Raw genomic sequence first — 16,087 nt, forward strand, 5'->3', positions numbered from 1 at the left:
CATCCGTCATCTGGCCATCAGTATATATTATTCTATACATAACTTGTTTTTAAATACTCTCTTGTATTGATGATCTCCCTAATTTAATATGGGAACATATTGATTTCTCCCATGGGAAAACACTGTAACTCTGTTGTTGCAAAAACTGAATTCATAGAGTGCAGATTTAAAGTACTTGTTCTGTTTCTTTAAAGAAATGCATTTATTTCTCTGTGTGGGAGAGCGCTTTGCATTTCACCAATATGGTATGAAAACATTATGTCCACAAGATAGTGTGCAAATAACTCATTAAGATTGGTATTTCTAAATATGTAAGGAACTATAACCCTGGTTTAGATCCTGTCAAAGTCAAAAGAAAGAAAAAATAAGTGCTGTTTTTTCTGTCCCTGAATCAGAGTCTATGTGCTAAAAACTGTCACAGACTATTCTAAAGAACAATTCTCAGATACAGGGCTACCTGATTTCATCTTTTTTTTGTAGCTTCTATAAGTTCCATCTCCTGTTGTACTGTCTACAATATTAATTACAGCGTCTGGATTTGCTAGAGGCAGTAACAAAAAGATGTCTCTTGTTAAATTGTTGACAGCAAAACCAGAACATTTTCTTTAAAGTCAGTAAAGATTTTCACAGTAGTTGCCAGCTRCAGTGGTCCAGCCAGACTTTAAAGATTATCACAAGTGACAACCACTGAGTAARTGCAGAAATTGCATATAACTGCAATAAAGGAATGCTCTGATGATTCAGGATTTTAATCTACATATTCTAAAATTTCAGTCTGAGAAGGCTGCCATAATATTAATGTTAGAAAATAGCATGGAATGAGGTGTAGGGGGAAAAAAGCACTAAAAGCAAAATAATTAGAAAATGTGATAAATCTGAAAAGCATGGCTTCTATGTTGGCACAATTACTCACCTATATTTCAGTTGGGGAAATTAAAATTATCCAATGAATTTTAACACCTTGCAGTGTTCTTGTTTGCCCTTTGAGCATGTTTATTTTTGCTAGTCTTGAAATTACAGAAATAATTTCAAGCTGAAAAAAAATTGAGCATCACATTGATATCATTCAAAAGTACTTCTRGTATGTTCACTTTACTAACATTGTTTGCAAACATATCAAGATTAATCSGTTACAAATCTGCTAACTTTTTCTAAAATTAAGGAAAGCATTTTGGATGCAAGGACAGCTTGTCAGACTCCAGACTGCAACAGATACAGAGGATGTTAGGCCTCAGTGTAAAAGGATGAAGACACKATTTCTTCAGTTCTTTTCATAATTTTTTTTTTCCTTTTTGTTGTACTTCCTAACTAGCAGTGGCAGTTACTTACTTGCAAAATATTTTTCATTCAAACATAAGATTTAGCATCTGTTATGTTAAACRCTGCTAAGTGTAGTTATTTTTCAAAACATGATAATACCGTTGATACAGTATGATATGAAGCAATGCTCATCATTTATCAGTACATTAAAAACTAATTTTTTTTTAGGAATACTTTTAAGAGATAGAAGTGTTACTTGATTATGAACAGGCATTTGACAGTTTTTTGTTTGTATATGTCAGCCTTTATCTCATTTGGTGCTGGAATGGGATTGGTTTAGGTGGCAGAGATTGGTTATTCATCTAGAAATTATTTAASAAATCAGTTAATTTAAGAATTCAGAATTGAGTATTTCTTCTTAGCAAAATAGAGCCCCACTTATTTCCTATGGACGTGTTGACTCTACAGTACTGGCAGGAGTAAAATTTAATAAAGTAAAAAGATTAATTGGCATTATCATAGGGAGCTAGTATTCTACATATGACCATATCTGAACAATCTCTCTTAAAATCCCAAACTTCTTATGGCAGATGTTGCTTTCTCAAGTTTGAGAATAAAAGAGGTCTTTTCAGGTGCCATAAAAATCAACCATAGGGTGTGCATGCGTAGGTCAGAATGTGCAAAAGTAGGTCAGAATTTTCAAAAGAAATCRTTACATTCTCTACATTTAAATATAATTTTTTTAAGAAGTTTTCAATATTTCTTTTCCTAAATATAGTAGGTGTAGGACTTAAAATTCTTTAAAATTTGCTTTAGAAAATATTAGAAGTAATTAAATGCATGGGCTTGATTTCAAGGTTTCCATGATGGCATGTAGTTTTTACACTGAGTGTTACAAGAAGGCACTTTAGGAGCCTCACTTTTGTCTAATATGCATATTTTATATTCATTTTGGTACAGTCCTCCTTAAAATCCTAGAATGGCAATGCAAGCCAATGCATAACACATATAACCCTTTTAAAGTTAATGATCAAGGCTAACAGAAGTGTCTAGGTATGGTTTTTTATTCTCTTACCTTCTTAAAAAGAAAAGCAAGACAATTTTTTTTTTTTTAAATAATATGATTTTAAGTGTAGCAACAGATGTATAATTTGTTGAAATGCCTTTCTGTTGATGGCAGTATGTTTCCTTTATTCTTCAGAGGAGCACACTTGTAAACTCATTCAATTGCTTATCTGTAAACACCACTGGGACCATGTTTTGGCCTTACATTCATGGGGAGCACATCTGCTTTTCTCAGATGAAGAGTTAGACACTTAAAATGACAATTTCGCTTACTAGAAATTACACTGTGCATATGTAGCTTGTCTGTCTGAAAATCATTGGGCTTCTTGACTACCAGAAAGGCTATGTTGCATATTGATAATGAGAGAAGGRAGGATAACTGAAGGAACTTGACCCCTCTAGTTGCATTACTTATATCCTTCTCTTTAAAAATGAAATTTACAAAAAGGCAAATGTATACACTGAAGTTGATTTTTTTCCATTTTCTTTTCTATATGCTTCTAATTTACTTATTTCACTAGTTGCTCATGCATCCTTCATCATTCCTTTGGTAGTTGTTAGTTATTAGTATTCATTACCCCCAAGATCTATGTGTTAAACCTGGGAAGGTAATTATGAAAATTGCCCATGCAAATTGGGTAAAAGCACACATAAATTACCAGTTAGAGTCTTAGCTAGTAGTCTGCTTGCATATTTACCCCAATTGCATTCATAATTGCAGCAATTATGTGAACAGCCATGGATGTAGTTTTGCACACACGRCATTTACATCTTAAAATTTCTTCGTGAAGTGACTGAAATCATTACTTTACAGAGAAAAGTATGAGATTATAAGGTAGTCATAAAATTCATGATTAATAGTAGAGCATGACCCTTTTCTAGGTTATTAATGAAATATAAAAGCTGTAGTAACATCACATGAAGTTTCACACTGATTGAATTGTAGACTGATACAAAGAGCTCAGCTCACATGAAGGCAGCCAGTGGCGTGAGAATGAGACAAAAGAGTGCAGATATGCCTTTGTGTTATTTGGGATGTTCCTTTGACATGTCATTTCAAGATTATGTGAATGCTAAGCTTTCTAATCRTTAACTATTCTCTTCCATTGCATGTGAGCACTTGCCTGGTCAGGGTAGCTTCCAGGGTTGCCTTCTGGCAGTGTAGAAGTTTGGCACGTAGATCTCATCTTACATTTGGGTTAATTTTGTTCAATTACATTAATCTGGATTGGACCCATTAATACTTTGAAAATTAGAACCAAGGCCTCTTTCTGTCAACAGAGCTGATGCATGGGTAGCAGAAGAATTTGGGGATTTCAGAACAATTTTGCTGTGCTCACAGCCTGGGAAATGTAAGAAGCTGTGTTTGTGCTGTATGAATATTATAACCCATCATCATGCTTTGTTCCAGATAACAGTAGGTTTGATATTCCCAAACAGAAGTTAGAAGTATATTAATATGACTTGACCATCATCCAAGAAGAAAAGGAAATGTGAAATACATCCTAGAGGTCTTCAGATTTTCTATAAAATGAAGGAACTATTCATCCACACTAAAGCATTCCAACACTTTGATGACCTTGTGAGGCTATGCTGAGAAAACACCAGGGCCATTTCTTTGAAATATTGTCTTCTCTCAGGACAACAACACTCTGAACACACAGTGCTTACAGCCTTTTCTACCTTGAACAATTCTCTCTAAAGCCCAGCTTTGCAGGATCTCATTAATCTGCCATGTTATCTTTGTATCCATCTCTTTCTTCACCATGAAGACATCATTTCCAAAGCATGAAAGTTCTTTTATTTCAGGGTGGCTTTCCTTAATGTCCTGAGCTCATGTTCTGTAAATTTCTTTATTCATTTTCTCCCTTGCACATAGCAGTTAGTTCTGCCCCAATTTTCACAATAAAACTTTTCTGTATTGTAGTGGGTTTCATACAAAACAGGTGATTCTCTTTGAGTTTTGACGCTGTCTGTGTCAGGAGATGCAAAACAAGTATTCTATCCCAACATATTCTTACCAAAGACTCCACTATGATTCCTTGGCATTCAGGGATGGAGTCAAATCACTGTATATATAGTTATAAAATATTGCTTTCCCAGGTGTTGGTTGCTGCTCTGAAACCAGCTGAAAGTACAAGTTTGTAAGATAAAGGAAAAAAAAGGGAGTTTTCTCTGCTAAACCAAGGTTGCTGCTTTATTCTAATGATTAATGGMACCATAAGAGGCTTCATTTTCAAAAAGAATAGACTGAATAATGAGCTTTTAAAAAAATAAAAATTGTGATTGCCCAAAGTATTCCTTTTCAAGAAGTTATGGGTTTTGCTTTCTTCTCTTAAGTTGTTTTGGTAAGTTGATCAGGCTTTATTAAGTAAGATATCCACATTTTGAAATATCAAACCAGGAAAATAAAGATATATTCTTAAATTAAAACTATGGTTCCCCGGATTATCTTCAGTTGCATGCCAATATAATGGACATTAAGCAAAATAAATTTACTAATTTTCGTCTTTTGAGACTGCTGGATATCTGTTCATCTTCTACATAGTTGAAAATAAAATAATTGAGATTTTTCTTGTTTCAGAATTATAATATTGGACTTGGCAAGATGCAGATGGATAATTACACTGGAGATGTTAAATAGGTTTTAGAGACAAAATTGTAAATAATACAATACAGAAGAATGATGGACTTATTAGCATATCATTAAATTGCTTTTTCCCTGAGAGCCAAGCCTATTTTTCATAGCTTACAAAAAATGTCTTGCCCAGCAGTAGCACATGTGCTTAACATTTGCAAAACCCACAATATTTGACAATGGYATTAAGTTTATATTGCAGAGGAAATTATGACAATATAGTTACAAATATCAGTAAGTTTATCACTTGATAACAAGATCATTTGTATGAAAAACAATCTTTAGTGAGTTAAACATTTTGCAGACCTTTTGTTTGAAATTCCATTAGTTCTATCACTCATGCTGAGAATTTACAGGGCTGCAACATAGCAGCAGAAAGATTTGTTAAAAGATTCTTTCAATAATGTAATTTAAACCATCCAACTCATTCTTGTTAGTCTAAATTACTTTTTATTTTTTTTGTTAAGATTTTTGCTCAATGAAAAGTAGAGTCATGTGGGTTATGGTACTTTTTTTTTCAGGGCTAGTGGTATAAGCCAGAAAAAATAGGATCTTTTTCAAGGAAAATGAACTTTGTCCAGAAACTCACAAAATGCACTGACAAAACCTGGATGATTCTGGTTTTCAGGTGGATGATGGATAATGTGCAGTCATAATTCTGTGCAGTTTAGTRCCAGGGTGGCAGGGAGTTACAGGAAGATTCCTTTGGTTTTAGGAACTGCTGCATATGGGAAGGTAAGAGTGAGCACAGCACCACAGCTCCTGCCCAGGACTGAGATGGCTGTGAAAACAGTTTGATTAGACAGAGGTGGAATTTATCACTGAGTCTTCAAGGCACTGAGACAGCTGAGTCTCTTTAACCCAGCTATGCCCGAAGTCATGTTCAGACTTTGCTTGTGATTAAGYCTGTAGGAGATTTTGTTGCAGTCACAATGCCTTTTGTAAGTCACAACCCCAGACAGGACCCTATGGCTCCAGGAAATAATTTCAAAGATGTTCCATATCACAGTGCCAAAGAGGAAGAATATAGACAACTGCAGATTAGATCTGCCTGTGTGACCTTGGTTTCAAAGATCCAGCTTCATATCCCATTGGGGTGGAAACAAGATCCATTAAATGCTTGAGTTAAACAGTAGAAATTCCCATAAACTTATGATGGGGGTAGTAAGATGACTAGAGCACATGAAAGACTTGGGKTTTAGTCCTTTCTCTGCCTTCTCTTTGACAGAAATTTTCATTTGAGGTCGCGTGTTTCTGCTCAGTGCCTAAACAGGTGAATGATGCTGAAAAAACAGTCACTCCTCCCTTGCAAAAACTTTTTCAGTGAAGTAGCATACTTAGATTAAATCTCATTGACATTATTTAAAAAATCTCTTGGTTTAGTTGACGTGTGGCAGAGTCTGGCTTTGGGAAGGACCTGGCATTTCTTGTCACTGAGATGAGAGATCAATTTAGATAATTTAGGGTTTTCCTATATAGAGATAGGAGACACAAGGCACCAATATTGTACCAACCTTTCAGCTGGTTTCGTGTGATTTCCTGACCAGAAGGAGGTTTGTTTTTTTTCTGACTCTTCCCACTTGGAGATAACCATAGATTGCTATACATTACTTGAAATGCATCCCATACCAATTCCTTTAGTTGGTGACAGGGAGAGTTGGATGGTGTAGCCRGGGCACCTTTGTGTGTTGAAGCAGAGACAGCAAACATGTGACAGGTAATGGTCACATTGCCCAACTCACTGCAGGAAGATGGTTTGATACTGCTGTGCTAAACACTGGAGAAAAAAAAAACTGGAATAGAATAGAATGGGATACAACAGAGCAGAAGGCACAAAGGTTACAGCACGCTGGTGACTCTGTTGTTGTTGGTCAGTCAAAGGAGCAAAGCMCTGCAAAAGCAACAGTAGCTGCCTGCATCCCCCTTTCCCTCCCGCCCTGCAGCAGGCTCACTGTTAGCAGTATTTCCAAAGATCTGGTTTGTTTTCCTATACTTAATCGTTTCATGTCCCCTGGATGCCTCCATTTTTGTTGTATAAAAGAAGGAGAGACAAAATTGTGTCTCTCAGGCATGTTTCTGACTTCATTTCTTTTGATGAAAGGCTATTGATTCAGGTGTGTTTGAGTGAATCTGTGCATCTACTGCTTACTCAGGAGTTCTTTAGCATCACTAAAATAAATGTGGAATGCATGATTGTTTTCCTTATGCGAATAGCTGGTGAAATAGAAATTTGTTCTGTTGTTACTTGCAAAAAAGAAAAAAAACAAAAAAAACCCTGAAACAACAACAAAAACCCCAAACCAGTTTAGTGATAGTGCTGTTATCAGGAGATGTATGTAGAATATTTGCCTTGTACCTCCCAGATTCCATTTGTCTGCTGTCAACCTATACCTGCTGTTAAGCATTAGACACTTTTAAATAAAAAAAGAGAAAAAGATAACACAAATTATTCACCATTAATTCTTTAAAATGAGTCACTATTAAAAGCTTAATTGTTTGCTGAGAGGGTCCAAATTAGTGGACTTTGCAAGATCAAACAAAATTGAAGATATTTGTCCAAATTAAAATGGAAACATGCATCCAGAATATACCAAATGAACATGTATGCTCCYGTAATAATAATTTTATTATCTTCGGCTTCCAGGCCAGACTTTTAATTATGACCCTTTATATCAGTGAAAACCATGTATTCAGGATTAAAAACCTATTTCTTTAACTAGTCTAGTTAAAGACTGTGGTTTGATATATTCTRTGCTACAACTTTTATAAAAACCAGAGAACACTTCTAATAACACTTTTCTAATTTCATGGTTCAGTGCACAGTCAGTAAAGATTTAAATAATTCAGAAAGAAAGCCTATTCTGTTTCTTTATTAGAAGTTTGAGTCAGGCAAATTCTTTGACATTTAATAGGTTTTTAACCCTTTTAATAACTTCTTATAATGAAATTTATTGGAAGTTGTTTTAAATAAAGGGTTATTATATTAGAGTGAATAGAAGTCGGTAGTTTTTTATGATTAGTTTTGAGACCTTGGCCCTGTGTGACTCAAAGGATATTAAAACATAAAGTAGAAAAGAATGTTAATAGTCACCAAATTAACTGTGTACCAAGAAATATAGAAACTGTGTATGACTGCATTTTTGTCATTATGTGATCGTGCTATAAAAYTTTGCAGCCGAATTTTGACTATATAATTGCTTTAATGGGGCTTAAGATCACTTACAGAACCAGTACTATATAAAACAACCTGAAGTGGTTTAATTTTTAACAGAATGAATTTAAAAAGATTAGTGTAGTAGATTTAATAGGAGTGGGGGGTTTTATTATTTTTCATTTAGGGTTCTCTTTACATGTGAGGTTTCTGCTGTTTAATTTTAAGACTGTTTTCCTAAACAACAGAAATTTTGAACGATCCTTTCATTTTATCCAAAAAATGCAGTAGTACATAAAATACTCCTGTGTGTAGCACTAGAATATTCCCCAAATACCCACTTACTTTAAAACTTAGTCTTTCATTATACAGTTAGCTGATACAGAGGAGAATTATAAAAATGAGGGGATAAAAACACACCTCCCCTCCCTGTGTTAGGTGGTGCTTTGAGTTATTCCTTTTAATGTGATTTGAATGGTTCTCTGTGGTCATTTTACAGTAACCTTGGCTCTCATAACAAGTCTTTCTTTAGCACTCATTCACTTATAMGTGTGCTAAAACAAGAGTTGGTTGCAAATATGATTTCTGCCCTAACTGAATTGAAACAAAAACCTGATAAARTGTGAATCTCTGGGTTTGATCACTCTTTGTGCATGAGAGGACTTATGTACCAAGTACCAGTTTTAGCCACTTGAATCTGGAAACAAAAACTTCCTGTTGGGTTTCAGATGTCCAGATAGCTGTGTCATTTCTTTGTTTTTTTCTCTGGTGTAGGAATACAGGTGTTCAAGTTATCTCAAGTTTTAAGTAGTCTCATGAAAGAGCATCACCATGATGGAAAACAGCAGATCAAACTGCATGGTTTGCTTTTGATTCATTTGCCATCAATCTAGGATGCTGACCATCACCATGCATTGACTGACCATGAGGTACTACAGGTTGATCACCTGTATGAAATGAATGAAATGTGTCTAAAATTGACATTTCTGTATTTTTAGACACTTTAAAGTTTGAACTTATGGTTGTATAGAACCATAGAATATCCTTCATTGGAAGGGACTCACAAGGATCATTTAGTCCAAGTCCTGGCCCTGCACAGGGCACTCCAAGAGTCACACCATGTGCCTGAGAGCATTGTCAAAAAACTTCTTGAACTTTACCAGACTTGGTTCYGTGACCACTTCCCTGGGGARCCTGTTCATCATCTGTATAATTAATATTGCTTGCTTTTTGTGGCATTTAAAAAAAAAATATTGTTTTTTTTTTTGTTTGTCAATTGTCTTGGTCATAAAGGGTATCATTTTCCAAACACAATCCCTTCTCAGTCTGTTCTCACAAATTTGGCTGGCAAATTTAATACTATCTTTTCTTYTCTTTTGAAACCTTCACTTACAGAATCAAGTGATTATGTAGGAATTAACTTTTTTCCTCTCTTTTTTAATGAGCATCTCTGTGTCACTGGGAAACATCTTGCAGATGTGCATTGGCTTATGGCAGAAGACAATTAAAATGCCTGAAGTAAAAGCAGTAACATTTCTAAGCAAATTTCATGGCTTTTCGGGAGGTTGGCACAACCAGRGCTAATATTGCATTTTAAGGTGGCATTACTTGGGAACAGGAAAACATTCAGATTTATTACAGCACAGGGAGTAGCACAAACTTCCTGGGAATATAAATGAGAATACTACCATTAACAGAGACTCCTTCTGCCTACCAAAGAAAATCCATGATCCTTACATGATGACTCAGCTGGGTCATGGCCCAGTGAAGAAAAAGGCACACTGTGGATATCTTCATAGATAACACTTAAAATCTCCTGGGGTTTTCTTCCCTCTTGTTTTTTAAATTAATTGATTGAACCATACCTGCTGATAATCTGAAAAATTGTTACTCTCTGACTTACCTTGACCACTCAGACAAGAAGCGAAGAACTGTAAACCCCTTCTGCAGTGCCCATCAAAAACTGTTTACAAGAGCATTCAACTAGGAGAAAACTAAGCAAAAATCATTTTAAGACCTGGTGGTGGTAACAGGAATAATATCTGCTGTTCTTTGATATGAATTTTTTCATAGTGAGATATATGAACTTCACTTGCTTCAGTGAGTAATCCCTGTGTATTTYTCCTCATGTTTTAATGTTTTCATCACCAGTGAATTATCCCTAGTGTTTCTTGCATTTAGACCTGCTGTATTTACTTCAATCTGTTAAGGCAGCCTGTCTTTCTTCTTTCATTCAGTGATAGCATTTATTATAAATGAGTCTAAATAGGGAGGGACAATTGGGACTTCTACAGCTTTCCAGAGAGATGTTGCCTTACTGTTATTAATCATAACTAGAAAAATAATGTGAATTATTTTGCTAACAGCACATTCCCTTTGAAACTGCCTGTCTAATGCTTCTTAGAAAAAAATTATTTCTTTCCTAAAACCATATTCTGGGACATTAGTTAACAGTCCTGCAATCTGACTTTTTCTGCGTCTTGCATGGGTTAACCAGTTTGTACCAAAAAGGCAGATAATTCTGTTTGGTTTTTTTATTGCTGTGTGGTACATCCTGTGAGAGATGAAAGATTCTATCTGAATGCTGTGTCAGATGGAAATATCTGTGTTTTGTGGACTTTGGAGCTCAATATTTCAAAAAATATGAAGGTTATTGGATGTAGTCCAGAGGACAGCAAAAAGAATGATCAGAGGTGTAGAAAACACAGCATACGAATAAAGTCTTTCAATCTTCAGGTTTAGTTGTTTAGTCTGAAGAAGGAAAAAAGCAAAAGGAAATTCACAATAGCCTTCTAGTGTGTACAACTTTTCTGTAAAGAAGAAAAACATTCCTCATGTCCACTGGGAGCAAAGCAAAAAAYAGTTGGTTTAAATTACAACAAAGGAGATTTAGGTGAGACATTATGGAAAAAAAAAGCCCTTTCCACTGTAAGGATAGTTAAGCACAAGAATTGCCTAGGGAGGTTATGAAGAGGTTAGACAAACATATGTCAGAAATGATTTAGGTATAGCTAATCCTGCTGTGAGATAATGTTGGACTAAATAACCTTTTGAGGTCCCTTCTAGCACTATTTTCTGTGATTCTGTGATTAGGATACTGTACTCACATTGTCCTGCAGTAAGATGTTTCTGGACAGGGATCATATCACTCTATTCTGCACTGTGTGTTTTGCTTTGTTTTTGCGTTAAACTGATGGGATGAATGATAGTCTGATGTTTAAAGCTCTTTAGCTTTATTCTTAGTACCTCAGAATCTCTGAGCAGGGCATTAGGAGCTCATCTTCAACCAGACAACCMTGTTCTGGTTTGCACTACCCATGTGTCAACAAGGGGTTTTGGTACACACCTCAAAATTAGTGATTTGTACTGTCTTTTAACATGCTGCCAAACACTTGTATGGGTGAATGCTCAGTTTCTGCTTATAAGCAAAATGCAAACAGGAAAAAGAAACAGACATGAAAAGAAATGTATCATAGCTTCTCCATTAGTAAAACCAAAATAAAACCAGGCATGTTCTAAAGCTGAATATAACTCAAGTTGTGAAACATCCTGGAACTGACAGATGGAGAATGATATTAAAGCGACAGATATTATCATTATTGCCTCATCACAGAGACCATTGAAGACGTCAGTTTAAGACTGTCCTTATCCTCTGTAACACTCAAAACTCTTTTAACTTTTTTCTTCCATTTGGCATTCTGCCATCCGTCAGGATTTGTATTCAGCTTTGCATTCGGCAGGAGTGTGTTTGCAATATTGCCTCTGCATACTGAATATGGCTCCAGCACAACTACACAGTGGTGGGTTTTGTAAAACTCCATCTGGAGRAACAAGGAATATGAAGTTTCAGATTTTGAAGTAGTTTAGAAGAAATTGGTCATACTTTGCATGTAATTTTGACTGAGAGTGTGSCTGATTAATGTTACTATTCTGCAGAGATGAGTTGTCACAGCRCCTGTGRCAGGGGTGTACCATCATGMCACAGCAGTGACCYRAGTGTGYGGTTTYCATGGCYGGGGATGTTCTTGAACCAACAGAGRAGATAGGGCAGTTCTTGGTTTTGCTGATTCTTTAGGAACCTGAAAGTTCATCATGTTTTCCACGGTGTGACCTCACAACTTTTTGTATTTATGTGATTAGTTTCCCATTCTYACTCAAGGAATGAGCAGTTTCCATTTTCTTAGACAATCCCACTTTTTTACCAGGTAGGGGCAGGATGGGAGAAGGTGAGCTCTGCAGTGCATGGTTAAGAGGTGAGCCAGAAGCCTCATCTGCAGATATGAATCACATCTGTGGATCCCGAGAGCCACTGCTCTGTGCAATGGACTTAAACTGGCGTGTTCTCTGCAGGCAGGTTCCTTAGGTGAGGGTTTCTGGCTTAGCATCTCAAAGAGAAAACATGTTAAACAAACTGATTTACTCCTTACACCTGGTTTTCTGAAGGTAGCCTGGTATTCATCTGATTTAAAAATTCAGGACAGAAGCTGAATTCATTTGAAAAGAAAAATACTGGTTTTTTTTTTCTTTTACTCCACCACCTCATTTGCAGTCCTCAGTATTTCCCTAGTGAAGGRTTCTCTTGCAAATATATATGCACATAATTTGTATGGGGATACATTCARTACTGTTTGGTTGTTATATTATCTGAAAACACAACCTATGTTCAATTGTATCACAGACTGTTTAAAAATACATGTTGTTTATGGAAGACAAACACAGAATGTTCTGTATTATCCATCTGATAATAKTTGAAGCTCTYATAGGAGACATCTTTTTGAATAATAGCAGAATCAGAGAATGGGTCAGSTTGGGAGACCASAGTGGGTCATCTGGTCCAGCTTTCCTGCTCAAGCARGATCATKCCAGAGCACATGGCACAGGATTTCAAYCAGATGGTTCTTAAATGTCTCCAGTGAGGGAGACTCCACAACSTCTATGRGCAATCTGTTCCAATGCAGAGTCACCCACACAATAAAGAAGTTCTTCCCCACRTTCAGGTGGTACTTCCTGTGCCTCAGYTAAAGCAATTGTATTAYATTTTATTTGAGGAAAAGCAATTAAAATGGTAGCCSTTGCCCTGCTTTTAGAGGTAGATAACTTTGAATTTCATTCAAAAGATGAGTTAGAAGTTTTAGATAGTGCATGTTACCTTTCTAGAGTTAGTTAAATTATTAGGATTCTCTTTCTTCCTAAAAAGCAGTCAAGCTTTCCCAGCCTTTAGTGGAAGGGTTTACTGCACAGCATGAGGTGTTGCCCCATAAAACCCCAAGGGCTGAGCCCCTGCAGGATGCAGGATGCCTGGGGAGGGCACACACCCATCCTGAGAACCCCRGACAGGGTGAAGGGAGGGCTTTGGGGAGGGTTTTGCGTCTCTGTGCCCAGCACATGAGGGACTCTGTGGGTTCCTATCCCCTTCTTGCTCACCCCGTGCTGGTCAAGAGGACCTGGACAGCTCCCACTGCTGCTCCACATTCCCCAGCTGCTGCCCAGCTCMACATCTGGATCCAGAGCAAAGCGTTGGAGCAGCAGTTACAGCTTCATGGGCACAACTGTCCTGATTCAGGTTGTCTGCTAGAGACAGAGTTAATGATAGCTTTCAAGGCTAATGTGCCTGGCAAGGAGGGAGCTGATACTGGAGGGAAGGGACCACRAAATCAGTAGTAATTYAAAAATATAAATGACTACCAGGATTCAAATTTCAGCCTTCAATTGATTTTATCCACTGTGCTCTCTGTGCTCCTCTCCTCCGGTGCTTTAGTAGTCATTAAAYGAACTTGGAAAACAAGTTTGTCTTGATAACTCCTTTTTACCTAAAGCTATTAATTTCTAAAGCAACATAAATACAGGTGTAATTGTGATGTCACATTGTCAAAGGCCAATTCAAACGCTTTTCAGAGACACAAGTACATGTAAAGTGGTAAGTATGCCATAACTAATGGTGTTATTAGCTTGATTTACTGCCAGCCAGTCACCTTTACAAAAAATCAATCCCCAAGCTCATAAAATATCTCCCTAAAATTGATACATTTTTACACTGTCAATAATAAGAGAAAAGGTKAAATTACAGATTTATCTTTATTTTTTCTTGTTTGTTACTGGTTGAAAGGTATCTTACAGATTGCTGCAATATATGGGAGTGTGTAAATGAGCAAGAGACARGTTATAGAAGTCACAAGCTACAAAAAGGTTTTTAAAAAATAAAATCTGAGTGACCTTTGGACAATTCAGATTACATGTCTAACAAAGACTGTCAGCAGAATAAATGTGGCTATGTTAATATATTAAACCATTAACACATGTCCTTATCATAATGGAACTTACACAATGGTAGCTCCTGTCAGATTCTGCTTGATACATACATACTTGTTTGTCTGATGCACAGAAAGACACCCATATCTATTTCATTGCAGCTCTGAATTGATACTTCTATTTTAAATCACCCACAGAACACTTTAGCTTGAATCTGAGCTTCTCTCTGATACTCTGCTATTGGCTGTGTTTCTGTATGGGGATACTGAAAAGATGTTGCAGGCAATCTGCTGAGGTCTGTGTGTATGGTGCATTTGACCTCTGSACAAGAAAGGAGTTTCATCCTCCAGTGCTTTTAATTCTTATCCTTRCAGAAACTGAATCTGTTGCTTGCATTAAAACTGTGTGTCTCGTTAATGCTATGAAGCAGTGACCCACATAGCACAATGGATTCATTTGTCAATCCTGTGATTTCTGAGCTTTCCATTCATATACGTCTTAGCAGTAAATAGACTCAGAAATCATTTAATCAGTCTATCAATGCATCTGTCTTGTCAATGGTCTGAGTTCTGAAAAGTCCAGTATCTCATTGGGCARCACCAGGCAAAATAGATTTGGACCTAATACTAGATATTCAGACTCTGAAAACYGCAGCTCCCGATTCACAACTCAAAACCAAAAAAATCCCAAGTTAATAAAGCAGGATCTGGAAATTGTCTTGAATTTTGAGGATGTTCATGTTCTGGTCTAGGTCTGAACGTCAGAGTACAAATTTATCCCTGTTTGTTAGCATTTTAGAAATACTCTACACACATCTACAAAAAGCAGTGCCCTTTTGTTCCCCCTATGAAAAAAAAATCCAAGTTTTCATTGCTTTTTTTTTTTGCTGTTTCCGAGGGCTGAGGCTAGAGCCTGCATACTTTATAACAGGCAGTGTTATGCAAATGTCAATCATRTCCTTACTATGTTTATTTTCAGTATTTACATGTTTATTTAAGTACTTGCCATTTCCTTTAAGCCTTACATAGCCAATCAGGCCAACCGAGGTCTAAAGGAACAGAACACTTTATTAGTGAGATGCTTAATACAGTTTTTTTCCTCTTGTAGATGCAAGATTTACGGAATACAGAAGGAGCCCAGTATAGTTCCCATCCTCAGATGGCAACCATGAGGCCAAGGGTTCAACCTGCAGATATTAGGCAGCCAGGAATGATGCAGCACGGGCAGCTGACTACTATTAACCAGTCCCAGCTCAGTGCACAGCTTGGTTTGAATATGGGTGGAAACAGTGTTCCTCACAACTCGCCCTCTCCACCTGGAAGCAAATCTGCAACTCCTTCACCATCCAGTTCAGTCCATGAAGATGAAGGAGAAGATAGCTCTAAGGTAGGCTTAGATGCTAGGATTAATATGTAAATGGTGGATATTTTTAGGACCTGCTAAATGAATGATGTGGCCACAGTTATTAAGGTGATACTTTATACATGATTGGTGGTTCACTGAAGTGAATAAAGGGTTATGAACACAGAACTTACAATATCCAGACAACTCTTCAGGCAGCTTGAGTAAATGACATCATTCCTCTTTGTGAGAGCAAATTGGAATTCTGTTGAACACTGAAAAGATAGTMATTCCTTTAGGACTTTAATATAAGGGTTTAGTTTTCTCACTTGCATAGCAGGGATGTTTGTTCCCAGTTAAAGATCAAGTTACTGCTATAAAAA

At 36.6% G+C, this 16,087-nt stretch overlaps 1 protein-coding gene across 1 annotated transcript in view; it reads left to right on the top strand.

The window, feature by feature from the left end:
- TOX (thymocyte selection associated high mobility group box) overlaps positions 1-16,087 on the top strand; it is a gene marked incomplete at its 5' end in the record, with an annotated part of 102,217 nt that overhangs the window by 43,105 nt on the left and 43,025 nt on the right. The window contains one exon of the mRNA XM_057377214.1: positions 15,471-15,749. Coding sequence (XP_057233197.1) covers positions 15,471-15,749 — 279 coding nt within the window. The remainder of the gene's footprint in view (positions 1-15,470; positions 15,750-16,087) is intronic.

The sequence above is a fragment of the Malurus melanocephalus genome, unplaced genomic scaffold (genome assembly GCF_030028575.1).
Source record: "Malurus melanocephalus ecotype Western Australia unplaced genomic scaffold, MMel_1.1 scaffold_306, whole genome shotgun sequence".
Taxonomy (NCBI): Eukaryota; Metazoa; Chordata; class Aves; order Passeriformes; family Maluridae; genus Malurus; species Malurus melanocephalus.